Source organism: Ornithorhynchus anatinus, chromosome 5 (genome assembly GCF_004115215.2).
Source record: "Ornithorhynchus anatinus isolate Pmale09 chromosome 5, mOrnAna1.pri.v4, whole genome shotgun sequence".
NCBI lineage: Eukaryota > Metazoa > Chordata > Mammalia > Monotremata > Ornithorhynchidae > Ornithorhynchus > Ornithorhynchus anatinus.
Window position 1 is genome coordinate 38492986 of NC_041732.1, and position 14963 is coordinate 38507948.

The window sequence follows — 14963 nt, forward strand, 5'->3', positions numbered from 1 at the left end:
CCTGCCGTTTGACGGGCTTACAGTCTAATCGGGGGAGACGGACAGACAAGAACAATGGCACTGAACAGCGTCAAGGGGAAGAACATCTCGTAAAAACAATGGCAACTAAATAGAATCAAGGCGATGTACAATTCATTAACAAAATAAATAGGGTAACGAAAATATATACAGTTGAGCGGACAAGTACAGTGCTGTGGGGATGGGAAGGGAGAGGTGGAGGAGCAGAGGGAAAAGGGGAAAATGAGGCTTTAGCTGCAGAAAGGTAAAGGGGGGATGGCAGAGGGAGTAGAGGGGGAAGAGGAGCTCAGTCTGGGAACGCCTCTTGGAGGAGGTGATTTTTAAGTAGGGTTTTGAAGAGGGAAAGAGGATCAGTTTGGCGGAGGTGAGGAGGGAGGGCGTTCCAGGACCGCGGGAGGACGTGACCCAGGGGTCGACGGGATAGGCGAGACCGAGGGACGGTGAGGAGGTGGGCGGCAGAGGAGCGGAGCGTGCGGGGTGGGCGGTAGAAAGAGAGAAGGGAGGAGAGGTAGGAAGGGGCAAGGTGATGGAGAGCCTTGAAGCCTAGAGTGAGGAGTTTTTGTTTGGAGCGGAGGTCGATAGGCAACCACTGGAGTTGTTTAAGAAGGGGAGTGACATGCCCAGATCGTTTCCCAAATGAGGGAAACTAATGGACTAATCCAAAAGTAGAACAGACTTCAAACTCCAGTTCTGGGTGTGAAGAGAGTAGTGGAGGGGAAAGGGAGACCAGCAAGTGCTGGTCTCTGTTAGTAGAAGAGCCTACTATGGCACTTGGGGTATGGGAAATTAACACTCCTTGCTCTCAGGTAAACCCCTAGTTCTATGTCTCCAAGCCCAGGATAAGTATCATTATTTGGACATTCTGTACAGTTTTTAATAAAGCTTTAGGCAGCTTTGCAGATAGGTACCCATACCCAGCAGGGTCTCCAGAATACTAACCTACCTACGTAATTTTCATCAACTACACCCACATTTACTAACACCATCTCCAATTTCTCCTCAGCACACCCACCTCTTCCTATAGCTCTTCGATTCACTGTGCTAAGAACACAAACATCTGCCGAACAGCTAGACACGAATGAAGTCTCACGTACAAGCATCATTTCCCATAGAAACACAACAGAAGGGGAACAGAGAAGAACGATGTAGCTTCTATTTCCTTTCATCTCACTGAATGATTGATTTCCTTGGGCAAGAGGGTTCTGGCTAATTTGCATTACTAGGCCATGTAATAGATTGTCTGCCTTGAACAGACCCATCTTTACTTTCCGAAGGCTATGAGTGCAGGATCTTCTAGATTGGTTCATTGCCTATCAGAAATTCCTGTGCATGAGTCAGGAGTTTCTGACCAATCGGAATTGATCCTGCCTCTCCCCCTGAGGCCTAGCTGAAGCACAGGCCTGGCAGAGGGAGAACCTGGTGGTGTCAACCTCCTCAAGGCCAGGTTCGAGTCACCTCTCCTAAGATTTTCTGGGCTGATTCTCTTCAGCCGCTTTTCCTGCTGCTATAGTCCCCCCTCACTTCCATCCCTCCTTTCTCTCTCTACTTGTTGCTGGCCCCCTCTTCCTTTCCTCCCTACTTTGCCCCAGTCTTTTGCCAGGGTCCCTAGATCAATTCTTAAGCAGAGATGGAGAGATGGTGAGGTTGTTAGAGAGATCCTGACCATTTCAGTGGAGTTATCCTTTTTTTTTATCAACCTCATTTAACTGGAGGGAGTTTGAATGCATGTCTGTCCTTTCCTCCTGAGCACTTCTGCATTTTTAACAAACCCTTAGGACCAGAACACAAGGACAAATTGGAGCTGGTTGCAGACTCTGTGTCTTTGCTGTGTTCCCTTCTTTGGAGGCAGATTTTAACATTTTGCTCACAGCGAGCAGTTACAGTGAAAATGGAGCCCTTGGTACATTCCCTTCTCACTGACGCTGTGCTGCTCTTGCCCTCAGAGCTATTTGGGATCTTTCCTCTAGTATTTGGTCTCCTGAGAATTTCAAAATCCAGTGGTATTGAAAGCATTAGATAATAGATGCTCCCAACTTCCTTATTTATAGTTAGTTTTTGGCTCTTTCTCAAGCTTTAGCTCTGAAATAGCCCTGACTTTTGGGGTTGGGTAATTAGTAGTCCCGCTTTTCCACAAAAATACATATGTACCCATACTTTTTTTTAACCAAATCCTGCTCTCCCCCTTCCACATGCAACCCCCTACCCCCAACTGGGACTCAGCTCCAAAACTTCTCCGATCCAGAGCCGAAGAAGTCAACTTCTCTCTTTTCTCCCACCCAATCCCACGTCAAATCTGAGGCTGCTCTATTCTGTGAGACAGTTTTCTGACTGATTTTTCTCTAATTAGTAGTCAGCAGCCTCCCATAAAACTCCCCTCTAATGAAGCTGATGTCTCCTCTGTAGACCCCTTGGAAGAATCAGCCCAGAAAACATTTGTTACACCCCACTCTGCTAATCAGGAAATATCAGTGTTATTTTCTAGAGTGAAAATATTGGGCTTGTTGTCCAGGCAGTACCCTCCAAGCCCAGAATGTAGGAATGAGAAAGCTATGACTTTTTTTTAAAGGCGGAATATAAAGGCATTTTTTGCATTTTGCTGAGCCTGAGGGATTTTAATAGGCTGTCTTATTACCCGGCCTGCATTGTGCTTTCTCTCTTCTAAAACTGCTCAAGTTGTGGCTTTTAAGACTTTGTTCTAAAATCAGTCAGTTACCATCCCTTTTTCTTCCCAGGGTATGAAGCTGTGGAGTTAGTCACAAACCCTTTTAGCCCACTGGGTGGTGCCTTCTGCTTGCCCCTCTCAGCACCTCAGGTAGACCTGCCTTCCAGAGAGAATTTTGGCCTTCAGTCTGACTTACTTCAAAAATGGCGAGGCCTAGGTGGGACTTTCCTCTGCTTTCTTTAGGTAGCTTTCATTTATTCATTGACTTATTTTAAAATTTCAATTCCTTCCCAAGTGCCAAGAAATCAAACCTTCCAGTAAGGCTCCCTTCTTTACTGGCAGCAGCCCTTGGAAGTCAGCTGGAAAAGAATCAGAATGGAAAAGCCTTTGGGCAGATCTGGAAGTGAGCACCCCATTGGCTTTCTGGCCTATGCTCCCTCCAGGGACAGGGGATCTGTTTGTCGAGGAGAAACAACAAAACCGAGGGGGGAAAAAAGCACAAGGTTCAAGAAGAGGGCATTGTCAGCAATAAGAAGAAGAAACCCTAAACTACAAGTGAAGCACTCTCCTGTATGCTGGCTGCACCTAAAAGCCTCTTTGGGGCATGTGTATGTGTATGTATGTGTGGGTGCATTTTGGGGGTTTTTTGTTGTTTTTTCGACAGCTCCTTGCTTGTGATGTGGGATGTTTGTATGGCTGAATAGTTTAAAGCATTATGTTGGAGAATCTGCAGAAAAGTTAGTGTTCTGTGGTCTAAATCAAATAGGCACAAATTTTTTTTTGTAATCTCAAGGGGAGGAAGGGTTCAGAAATGCAACCTCAGCTGGTCAAGACAGATTGTCGTCATCTCCTACCACCACCCCATTTCCCTTTCCTCCCCACAACATCACCTTCCATCTCCTTTTCTTTTCCATTGACTTTGTTGTCCTTTTTAAGACTGATTGTGCTAGTGAATAGTTGGGATCCTGGAGCTATTTGGTAAATGAACACAAATAATTCAAATAGATTAGGGAAAGGGCTTCTTTTCAGATTTGCTCAACTCCCTGCCTTTTTTGACACACTGACAAGGCAGAGAGTGGGGAGAGGAAGGGAGAGAAACTGATATTCAGGTCTAGTAGAGGTCCTCAATGTAATCTAGCATGCAAAGATCCAGGGAAGGGCTTTGAGCAAGAGGATGATATGGTTGAAGTGACAGACAAGAAAGAAGATTTTCTTGGTCTTGGTAAAGCAAGTAAATACACCTCTTTTCTTTGAAAGCCTTAGAGTCAGGAGCTAATTAACAAATAAATCCAAACAATTAAATGAGATTAGGGAGGGGTCTTATTTTTCAGAGTAGTTTGACAGTGTATACAGTTAACTCCCTACAGATCAATCAATAAATCGGTGGTTTTTATAGAGCACTTTAACTGTATGCAGAGCACTGTCAAGTGCTTGGTAGAGTTCAATAGAATTAGTAGAGTTAGTCAACATCCACCCCCATATCAAACAAAAACTCCTCTTCCTTGGCTTGAAAGCATTTCATCACTTTTCCCCCTCCTACCTCACCTCACTTCTCTCCTTCTACAAGCCAGCCCGCACACTATGCTCTTCTAGTGCTAACTTCTCACTGTGCCTCGATCTCGCCTGTTTCACCGCCAACCCCTAGCCCATGTCCTGCCTCTGGCCTGGAATCTGACAGACAACCACTCTCCCCTGCTTCAAAGCCTTACTGAAGGCACATCTCCTCCAAGAGGCCTTCCTAGACTAAGCCCCACTTTTCCTCATCTCCCACTCTCTTGTTCATCGCCCAGATTCGTTCCTTTTGGTCTTTCCCCCTCCCAGACCCAAAACACTTATGTACATATCTGTAATATTATATTTTCCCTTGCTCTTTCCTCCCAGCCCCACAGCACTTATGTACATATCTATTTTATTTACTTGTGTTGACGTCTGTCTCCCCCTAACCCTAGACTGTGATCTCGTTGTGGGCAGAGACTGTCACTTGATGGTTGCATTACACTTTCCCAAGAGCTTAGTACAGTGCTCTGCCAGAGTAAGCACTCAATAAGTATGAATGAAAGAATGAATGAGTGGTGTTTATTGTGCCTTTCCTCTATGCAGAGGACTGCAGTAAACGTTTGGGTGAGAACAATGGTGTAAGTAGACAAGTTCCATAAGTGATCCCCCTCCTCAAGGATCTTACAGTCCTGTGGGAGTGACAGACACATGAATTGATAATTCTGTAGGATAGGGTCATGAGACAGCTGCATTTGCCACATGTCAGGGGTGACTCTGCTCCCACTCCAAAAGAAGATAAAAAAACTCCAGTGCCTTGAGCTAAAGTACATCTGTAAATCTCATCAGTTCCATGTATTTCACAGATGAAGATGAATGTAAAAGTCAGGATAGTTTCATTATTGACTCAGCGCTAATTTTAAAAATTAGTTTTTCCTAATCAGATCAATATAATTTCTTTTTAAATGTCTGGGAACAATCAGAAACTAACCACATGTGTTTCTTCACTTAAAAAAAATTGAATTCATAACAGAGGCATTTATGTAGATGTTGCCACCGTAAACGTATTCCTTTAACAGCTGACCAATGATGGGAGGAGAGGTACAGTGAAAACATAAAAAGTGGGCTTCAGGTATCATAAATACCCCAGCTGGATTATTGTGTCAGCCTTCTCTCTGATCTCCCTTCCTCCTGTCTCTCCCCGCTCCAATCTATTTTTCATTCCACTGCCCGGCTCATCTTCCTGCAGAAACGCCACTGCCCGGCTCATCTTCCTGCAGAAACGCTCTGGGCATGTCACTCCCCTTCTTAAAAACCTCCAGACCTATCAACCTCTGCACGAAACAAAAACTTCTCACTCTAGGCTTCAAGGCTCTCCATCACCTCGCCCCCTCCTACCTCTCCTCCCTTCTCTCTTTCTACTGCCCACCCCGTAGGCTCCACTCCTCTGCCGCCCACCTCCTCACCGTCCCCTGTTCTTGCCTATCCAGGTGTCGACCCCCGGCCCAAGTCCTCCCGCTGTCCTGGAATGCCCTCCCTCCTCACCTCCGCCAAACTATTTTGTTAATGAATTGTACATCGCCTTGATTCTATTTAGTTGCCATTGTTTTTACGAGATGTTCTTCCCCTTGACTCTATTTATTGCCATTGTTCTTGTCTGTCCGTCTCCCCCGATTAGACTGTAAGCCCGTCAAACGGCAGGGACTGTCTCTATCTGTTGCCGACTTGTTCATCCCAGGCGCTTAGTACAGTGCTCTGCACATAGTAAGCGCTCAATAAATACTATTGAATGAATGAATGAATGAATGAATAAAAGTTCAGGACTTGCCAGTTTAAAGGCTAAAGTAATGGTAGGTAGCAATGATATTTATTGAGCATTTACTCTGGGTAGAGAACTCCACTAAGTGCTTGAAAGAGTACAATACAATGAAGCAGGGAGAAAACATCCCTGACTAGCTTAAAGCCCCTTGAGGGACAGGGTCCCTGACTAATTCCCTACCTGTATATTCGCTCCCAGTGCTTAGTATAATGGTCTACACACAGTATGCACTTAATAGTTAATGGTCAGTGGTGTTTATTGAGCCCTTACTGTGTGCAGAGCACTGTACTAAGTGCTTGGGAGAGTACAGTGCAACAGAGTTAATGGATATGTTCCCTGCCTACAACAAGCTTACAGTCTAGAGGGGATTTATTAAAGTCTTAATAAATACTGTTACTACTAGAGGGGGAGATGAACATTACAATAAATTACAGATGGATAAGTGCTGTGGGGAACAGTGGGAAAAATCAAAGATGCTTAAAGTTAATACAATCACTCATCATATCCCCACTGGATTACTTACTGCACCAGCATCCTTTCTGAACTCCCAACCTCCTGTCTTTCCCCACTTCAGTCTATACTTCACTCTGCTGCCTGGATTATCTTTCTACAGAAATGTTCTGAGCATGTCACCCCCGCCCCCTCAAAAATCTCCAGTGGTTGTCTGTCAACCTCTGTATCAAGGAAAACTCCTCAGTATTGGCTTCAAAGCTCTCCATCACCTTGCCCCTTCTTACCTCACCTCCCTTCTCTTCTTCTACGTACCAGCCCACACACTCCACTCCTCTGGTACTAACCTTTTCACTGTGCCCCGTTCTGTCCTGTCCTGCCGTTGATCTCTGGCCCACATCCTACCTCTGGTTTGGAATGCCCTCCCTCCTCAAATCTGCCAAACTAGCACACTTTCCCTCTTCAAAGTCCTACTGAAAGCTCACCTCCTCCAGGAGGCCTTCCCAGACTAAGCCCCCCTTTTCCTCTCCCCCCTACTTTGCCCCGACTCTCTCCCTTTGCTCTATCCCCCTCTCTGCCCCACAGCATTTGTGTATATATGTACACATTTATAATTATAATTCTGTTTATTTTTATTATTCTGTATATATCTATAATTCTGTTTATTTATAATGATGCTACTAATGCCTATTTACTTGTTTTGGTGTCTGTCTCCCCCCTTCTAGCTTGTAAGCCCATTGTGGGCAGGGATTGTCTCTGTTGCTGAATTGTACTTCCCAAGGGCTTAGTACAGTGTTCTGCACATATTAAGTGCTCAATAAATACAATTGAATGAATGAATAAATGAGTACAGACCCTAGGGCAAATGGGATGCAGAAGGGAGGTTGAGTAGGGGAAGTGAGGGGTTAGTCAGAGAAGGCCTTTTAGAGGAGATAGGATTTTAGTAGATCTTTTAAGATGGGAAGATTGGTGGTTTGTTGGATATGAAGTGGGAGGGAGGTTCAGGCCCAAGGGAGGATATGGGCAAGGGGTCAAGGGCAAGACAGATGAGATCAAGGTTCAGCAAGTCGGTTGGTGTTAGAGGAGCACAGTGCACAGGCTGGGTTGTAGTAGAAAATCAGTGAGGTAAACTAGGAGCGGGAGAGCTGATTAAGTGCTTTAAAGCTGATCCTAAGGTGCTTCTGGTGGATGTGGAGATGGATGAGCAATCACTGGAGGTTTTTGAAGAGTAGGGAGAGGTGGATTGGGCTATTTTTTCCAGTGATCAGAATTGATTCTCTATTGACCAACTGTATTATGGAGCTTGGGACCCCAAATGAGCATTATGAGAGGGCTCTTTTCCTATGCTTGATGGCCAGTGTATTTTCCTCTGCTGACTGCCAACTTCTAAATACTGTGCCAGTGTGATGCTTGGTTCTTCTGGAAATCTGTCCCCCTACCTCCCACATCTCTTGTCAGTGCCATGACTCATGTATCTCTGAGGAGACCTGTAAACCTTAATAGCTTTTTCCCTGGGAAGGGGAATGATGTGGCATGGCCTAATGAGGAAGAGAAAGAACATTCATTCATTCAATCGTATTTATTGAGCGCTTACTGTGTGCAGAGAACTGTACTAGGCGCTTGGAAAGTACAATCTGGCAGCAGAATATTACCTACTTCCTTCTCTTCCTTGTTCACCATCTCCCTCCTCACTTTTCCTCTCAAGATAGGAACCTGCTTGCTCTAACTGTTAAATGGGAAGCTCCCTTGTACCACCAAGAAGGATTTTGGGAGTCCCTGAAAGAATCTCTTGCAGTCTGCAGCTAAGAAAGATGTGGCCTGTGGACATGAATAAGCTACCATAAATTGGACAAATTCATCAACCCAGTTAACTAAAAAAGGTGGACCATGCCTGCCCTTCCCTCCCCCCCATCCAAAGTGTCTCCCTTTCTCTTTGCCCACCCCTCTGGGCTCTCCCATTCCTCCCCACATACTTCTCTTTCCATCCCTCCCCCAGGCTCCTCACACTGACTGCTGGTGGGAAGCAGGAGCCAAACTTGGTGGATACTGAGAGGGGAGTCAAGGCTGGTGAAGCTTATCTAGGTTGTGTTCTCCTCCCTCCTCCTTCCCCCTGTTTCAGGTTCTCAGCTGCCTCTTCAGCTTCTCTCCTGCCCTCCCCCATTTCCTCCTCACCATTACCCTTTCTCCCTATGCTTCTTTCCCCTTTGTCCTTATCTTGCTGATTGGAAAACTCCCAATTTTTTTCAGCTCCTTCAGCAGCTGTTCCTTGCTCCTGGCAAGACCCTGTAAATGCCTCTTTTTCCACTCCCTCCTCTCTCCGGCCCTAAAGCGATTTTCTCACCACCTCTTATGAAGCCGCTGGAGCCGGAACTAGGCACAGGCCTGTGGAGAAGGAGCCTTCCCCATCTTCCTTATGTCTTCTCCCCCACCACTCCTATTTCTCTATCTAGGCTGGGACTGTTTCAGTTAACATGACTGGTTCATCATCCAACTCTCATAGTGGCTTTACCCATCAACTGCCTGTTTCAGTGTCCAGGTTGACTTCACCTGATTGTTGTTTGACCTTTTCTTCAGAGGAGATGAGCTTGACTGCCTTGCCACTCTCTCTTTGGAGACGGCTGAGGCAGTCCAGGGGAGCTGAAATGGCAGTCCCTGAATCTCATGTGGATTTGGTGCTCATTTTCTTCCTGAGACTCATTCATTCAATCGTATTTATTGAGCACTTACTGCATGCAGAGGACTGTACTAAGCACTTGGGAAAGTACAATACAACACTAAGCAGACACATTCCCTGCCCACAATGAGCTCACAGTCTAGGGGGGGAGACAGACATCAATACAAATAAATAAATTACAGATATGTACATAAGTGCTTTGGCATTGGGAGAAAGGAAGAACAAAAGGAGCAAGTCAGGGCGATGCAGAAGGAAGTAGGAGAAGAGGAAAAGGGAGTCCTCTCTTAGAAGATGTGCCTTCAGTAAGGCTTTGAAGTGGGGGAGAGTAACTGTCTGTCAGATATGAGGAGAGAGGGTGTTCCAGGCCAGAGGCAGGACATGGGCTAGGGGTTGGCAGTGAGACAGGTGAGAGTGAGGCACAGTTAGAAGGTTAGCACTAGAGGAACGAAGTCTGTGGGTTGAGTTGTAGAAGCAGAGTAGCTAGGTGAGGTAGGAGGGCCAAGGTGGTGAATTGCTTTAAAGCCAATGGTGAGGGGTTTTTGTTTGATATGGAGGTGGATGGGAAACTACTGGAGATTTTTGAGGAGTGAGGTGACATGTCCTGAACGTTTTTGTAGGAAAAATGATGTGGGCAGCAGAGTGAAGAATGAATGGACTGGAGTGGGGAGAGGCAGGAGGCTGGGAGGTCAGCAGAGAGGCTGATGCAGTAATCCAGGCGGGATAGGATTAGTGATTGTATTAATGTTGTAGCATTTTAGATGGAGAGGAAAGGGAGGATGTTAACGATGAGATATTCTTAGTTCTCCTGCTCCACAGCTCTCCATCCTCTACACACACACACCACCAAGCCATGGCTCATGTCCAATTTGACAAAGGTGGATGGCTTAATGGATAGAGCACAGGCCTGAGAGTCAGAAGGACCTGGGTTCTAATCCTGGCTCTGCCACTTTTCAATGTATGGCATTGATTTTGCACGTAATCATGCACATAGCTGTGTGACCTTGGGTGAGTCATTTCACTTCTCTGTGCCTCAGTTGCCCCCTCTGTAAAATGGGGATGAAATCCTACTTCTTCCTTCCTAAACTGTGAGGTCCATGTGGGACAGGGACTGTGTCTAACCTGATTAATTTGAATCTACCCCAGTGCTTAGAACAGAGCTTGGCACATAGTAAGCGCTTAACAAGTACCATTCTTATTATGTGCTATTATGTGCATTGTACTAGGCACTTGGGAGGGTGCAGTATATCAGAATTAGCAGATATATTTCCTGCCCATAATGAGCCACTTGTCCTTTGTGTGTCCTCAGTCACCTCATCTGTAAAATGGGGATCAAGACTGTGAGCTTGTATTAGCTCGTATCTACCCCAAAGCTTAGTACAGTGTCTGGAACATAGTAAGCACTTAACAAATACCATAAAAAAAATCAGCGACCTGAGAGCCTAGTGGACCCAGGTTATAATAGTTGTAATAACATTTATTGAGCTGAGCACCCACTTGATGCTCTGTAGTAGGTGCTTGAACTAGATAGGGCCTAGTTGCTCTTCACAGCCAAGGTGAGCTAAGCTGGAGATATTTTTTAGCTTGTAGGCCACCTGGATTGGGGGGAAGCAGAACCCCTCCATCTCACCAGCCCCAATTTGTGTTTTGCAGGGTGATGTGAGCAGAGCCCAGGAATGCCTTATGTGGATCGACAGAACCGTATTTGTGGGTTCCTGGATATCGAGGATAATGAGACCTGTGGCAAGTTTCTGCGGAGATACTTTATCCTGGACACCCAGGCCAACCACCTACTCTGGTACATGGATAACCCTCAGGTGAGACCAGAAGGCCCAGCGAGCAGCAGTAGTGATGCGTCACCTACTGGGAATTCACCTTACCAAACTGTGAGGTGGCAGTTAACCCCCTCAGTTTCATCTCACACAAAGTAGCATTTACCTGTTGGTCACTGTGAGGGAAAAACCCTACAGGAAAAACTCCAACCCACCAAGTCTTTAGCTTCAAAAGAAAGAAGGTCTTCACCACCTCCAGCTCTGGGGAAAAGGGTATTTTTTTCCCACTCACACTCAGGTGTTGTACTTGTCTCATTCAGGCACCTGGCTAGCTGGACCAGATCTAGGCTTCAGGGCAGGGCCAATTTCCTCACATGTCTGTTGGTGTGGCTCTGGTCAGACCTGCAGCCTCTCTTGCTCTACCAGTCTGGGGCCTTTTTTCCTTACAGAGAATGTGACCTCGATACCTGTCAGGAGAGGGGTGGGGGGTGGGGAGTGTGTGTGTGTGTGTGTGTGTGTGTGTGTATTTGTAGGGGATGTTGGGGGTGTCATGGGGCATTTGTCCCAGAATCAGTTTACTTTCTGGGTCTGTAAGTGTTCCGTATCTGTCTTAGTATTCGTAGTTATTATCATTCCAAGAAAACAATCACCTCACTTTTTGAGATTCCCCTCACTGGGCTGGGTCAGAGCCTCTTTATGGCTCTGAGCATGTTGAGACAGAGATGAAGGAATGGTGGGAAGGCTCTGGGACAAGGTCCTCTCCTCACCCTAATATTGATGAATGTGGCTGAGGGAGGAATTGGGAGGAGTTTAATGTCTCAGGTACTTCTGAGCCTTGCAGTCTTTCAATTAGAGCATTTTCTTCTGGAATTTAGGTAGCATCAGACAGATTCTTGGAGGTAGGGCTCTCTCTCAGTCCTATGGAGGGTCAAGAGTCTCTCCACCAAAGGGTTGGTGCAGCGTGGCACAGTGGAAAGAGCATGGGCTTTGGAGTCAGGGCTCATGAGTTCAAATCCCAGCTCTGCCACTTGTCAGCTGTGTGACTGTGGGCAAGTCACTTAACTTCTCTGTGCCTCAGTTCCCTCATCTGTAAAATGGGGATTAAGACTGTGAGCTCCACGTGGGACAACCTGATTCCCGTGTTTACCCCAGCGCTTAGAACAGTGCTCTGCACATAGTAAGCGCTTAACAAATACCAACATTATTAGGGTTGTGGTTGGTCTCTTCCCACAAAGAATGAGCCACCCTCAAGCCTCTAGGACTCTAGACCACCCCCACACCTGCCCCAATGGGGCTGCTACCCCTGCAACCCCTGCTAGTCCCATTGTCCTGTGGTAAATCTAGACTAATTGTGGCCAGGGAATGTGTCTGTTTATTGTTATATTGTACAGTGCTCTGCACATAGTAAGCACTCAATAAATATGATGTGATCCCTAGACAAGGATTTTGCAGCTGTATTAGTGGATCCTGAGATCTAGGTCTGGGTCAGGGACTCAGAACAGGCAAAACTATGCTAAAGAGTATTGACGATGGAAAAAAAGGCTCGTGAGTCACTGCAGGTGGTCCCCCAGGACCCAGGTTCCCTATGTTCTCCAAACATGTGGTTGTGATTGAGGAGTTCTGGATAGCAAGATCTGTGAGTTAGTAGGGACAGAAAAAGCTGTTGCTGTCGACTGCCATTTCCAGTGCTGGGCTCCCCACTAGCAGAAAGAATGAGGTTTGGCTGGTGTTTATTGCAAGTAAGACACAATGGGCCAGACTTGGCTCACCATTCTGGTTGTGAAAGTTGGTTGGTTGCGACGGTGGTGTCCGGCTGGAAGGGGGCAGTACGAGGAGGGTTTACCTCTCCTCCCCGTTCCCCGGACACTATTGGCTTTTAATCACCAGCAAGTTGGGGCCGGAAACCGGGGTCCGAGCTGGGGCCAGTGAGGGGAGGCAGACCCTCTTCAGAGACTCGCAGTTAGCAAGCACCTTTGGGGGAGGTGCCTGAAGGCCAGGCCGGTAGGAAGCATGGCCACACTGTGAGGCCGGAACCAAAGAGGTGAAGGTGGCCCACTCGCCCCCCTCCTCCTCCCTAGAGAAGCAGCGTGATTTAGTGGAAAGAGCATGGGCTTAGGAGTCAGAAGTTGTGAGTTCTAATGCTGGCTCTGCCACTTGTCAGTTGTGTGACTTTGGGCAAGTCACTTAACTTCTCTGTGCCTCAGTTACCTCATCTGTAAAATGGGGATTAAGACTGTGAACCCTGCGTGAGACAACCTGAAAACCTTGTATCCACCCCAGTACTTAGAACAGTGCTTGGCACATAGTAAGCGCTTAACAAATACCATCATCATCATCATCATTATCCCTCCCTCCCTTCTGTTCTCCCTCTCTCCAATACTCCCACCACTACTGCCACCACTGCCACTGAAGTCCTCAGGGCCTGAGCCAGCAAAGGTGTTCCCAGGAGGAGGAGGGAGGCCTGGGATCCAAGCAGGAGACGCTGGCCCAGCCTTGCTGTGCCCGAACTCTGGGCACGTGCTCCCACAAGGCTATGGAGAGAGCTACTGGGTGTGCAGGGAGTGTTGGGGAAAAGAGAATGGCTCTTTTCTGGGGGTTTCTTCCTCTGCCGAACAGGTTGAGGCTAGGGGGAGGGAGGCTGGGGCATCTGGCCCAGTCCTTGACATCATCACCGTTACACCACCTGCCTAGCAGAAGTGGCTGTTGTCCTGGATATCCCAGTAAGACACGTTTTTTAGTTTCAGCACTGTATTTGGCCCATTTATCGGGGAGACAGCTCAGGCTACACCTTCTGTACTGTCTTGCTTGTGATTCTCAGACCCAAGGATTTTCAGAGTGAATGGGATCACAGGAGTCAGCATATACTCTATACCCTTACAGGAATGTCTTTGTATTTCTTGAAGCTCTAGAGAGCCACTAGCATCATAACACCATGGAACCTCTTCTTCTTAATGATATTTAATTGAGCACTTCCTGTATGCAGAACACTGTACTAAGCACTTGGTGTTCAGTTAATGGCAATAATAACTGTGGCATTTGTTAAGTGCTTACTATGTGCCTGGCAGTGTTCTAAGCGCTGGGATGGATACAAGCAAATCGGGTTTTGCATTCAGTCAGTGTTCTACATGAGGCTCACATTCTCAACCCCCATTTTACAGGTGAGGTAACTGAGGGACAGAGAAGTTAAGTAACTTGCCCAAGGTCACACAGCAGACAAGTGGCAGAGCTGGGATTTAAACCCACATCCCTCTGACTCCTGGGCTCATGCTTTCTCCACTAGACCATACTGCCATAGCAACTCTTTCAGGCTTTTCTATGGAGAAACTATCAGGAATATAAACCTTCTGGGCAGTTTGGGCCTTCATAGTGTCTGTGACAATCAGCTCAACTCCTTTCAGCCACCTTGCCACATACAGCCACCCACAGAGGTGTCAGATCTTATGCACTAAGATCTGCCAAAGCATGTGATTTCCCTGCACATTTGGGCTAAAACATTGAAAGGGAATCAAGGACTGTCTTTCTGACAAACAGAGGTATGTGATCAAAAGCAACTGCCTTGCTCATTGCATGTGGTGTCAGAATGGGTGGAGAATGTGAGGTTTTGTGAGAAAACAACCCTCACATTATAGGAATTTGTTCTTTTGGGGGAAGGACAAGAGATTGCCTCGCTAGGTCAGGATGTTAAACAGTGCAAGCAGCTGCCACAGGTTCTGCAGAATGAGGCAGTGGAGGGTATGAACAAGTGTCAGTGCTCTGAAAGGGAATTGCTTAAACTGTGAGTATGGGGTGAGTCTAAGAAGAAGGAAGTAGGCCCAACGGATCAACAAGGGTTGTGCCAGTTGTGGTATGGAAGAAAGATCTTTAATAAAGGAGGTTTAGGAAGACACCCTGGAGGACTTGGGTAGGAGCCCAGTCAGATACCAAAGCTGCCCAGGAGATGTAGGGTACAGTTAGGACCAGCCAGGAAATGGGGATTCCCATCCTGAGAGAAATTAGATGTGCCAAAGTGAGGGACAGAACAGTTGGAGAAAATGTGTCTTTGGAGAAGTGTGTTGAGCATTGAGGTCTGTGATCATT

The 14963-nt window shown here is 46.7% G+C and overlaps 1 protein-coding gene across 2 annotated transcripts in view; it reads left to right on the plus strand.

Moving 5' to 3' along the window:
- Positions 1 to 14963, plus strand: part of PLEKHA2 (pleckstrin homology domain containing A2) — a 68390-nt gene that overhangs the window by 18219 nt on the left and 35208 nt on the right. For both annotated transcript variants that reach the window (XM_029066531.2, XM_029066530.2), the window contains exon 2: positions 10768 to 10931. In XM_029066531.2, coding sequence (XP_028922364.1) covers positions 10791 to 10931 — 141 coding nt within the window. In that variant the 5' untranslated portion in view covers positions 10768 to 10790. The remainder of the gene's footprint in view (positions 1 to 10767; positions 10932 to 14963) is intronic.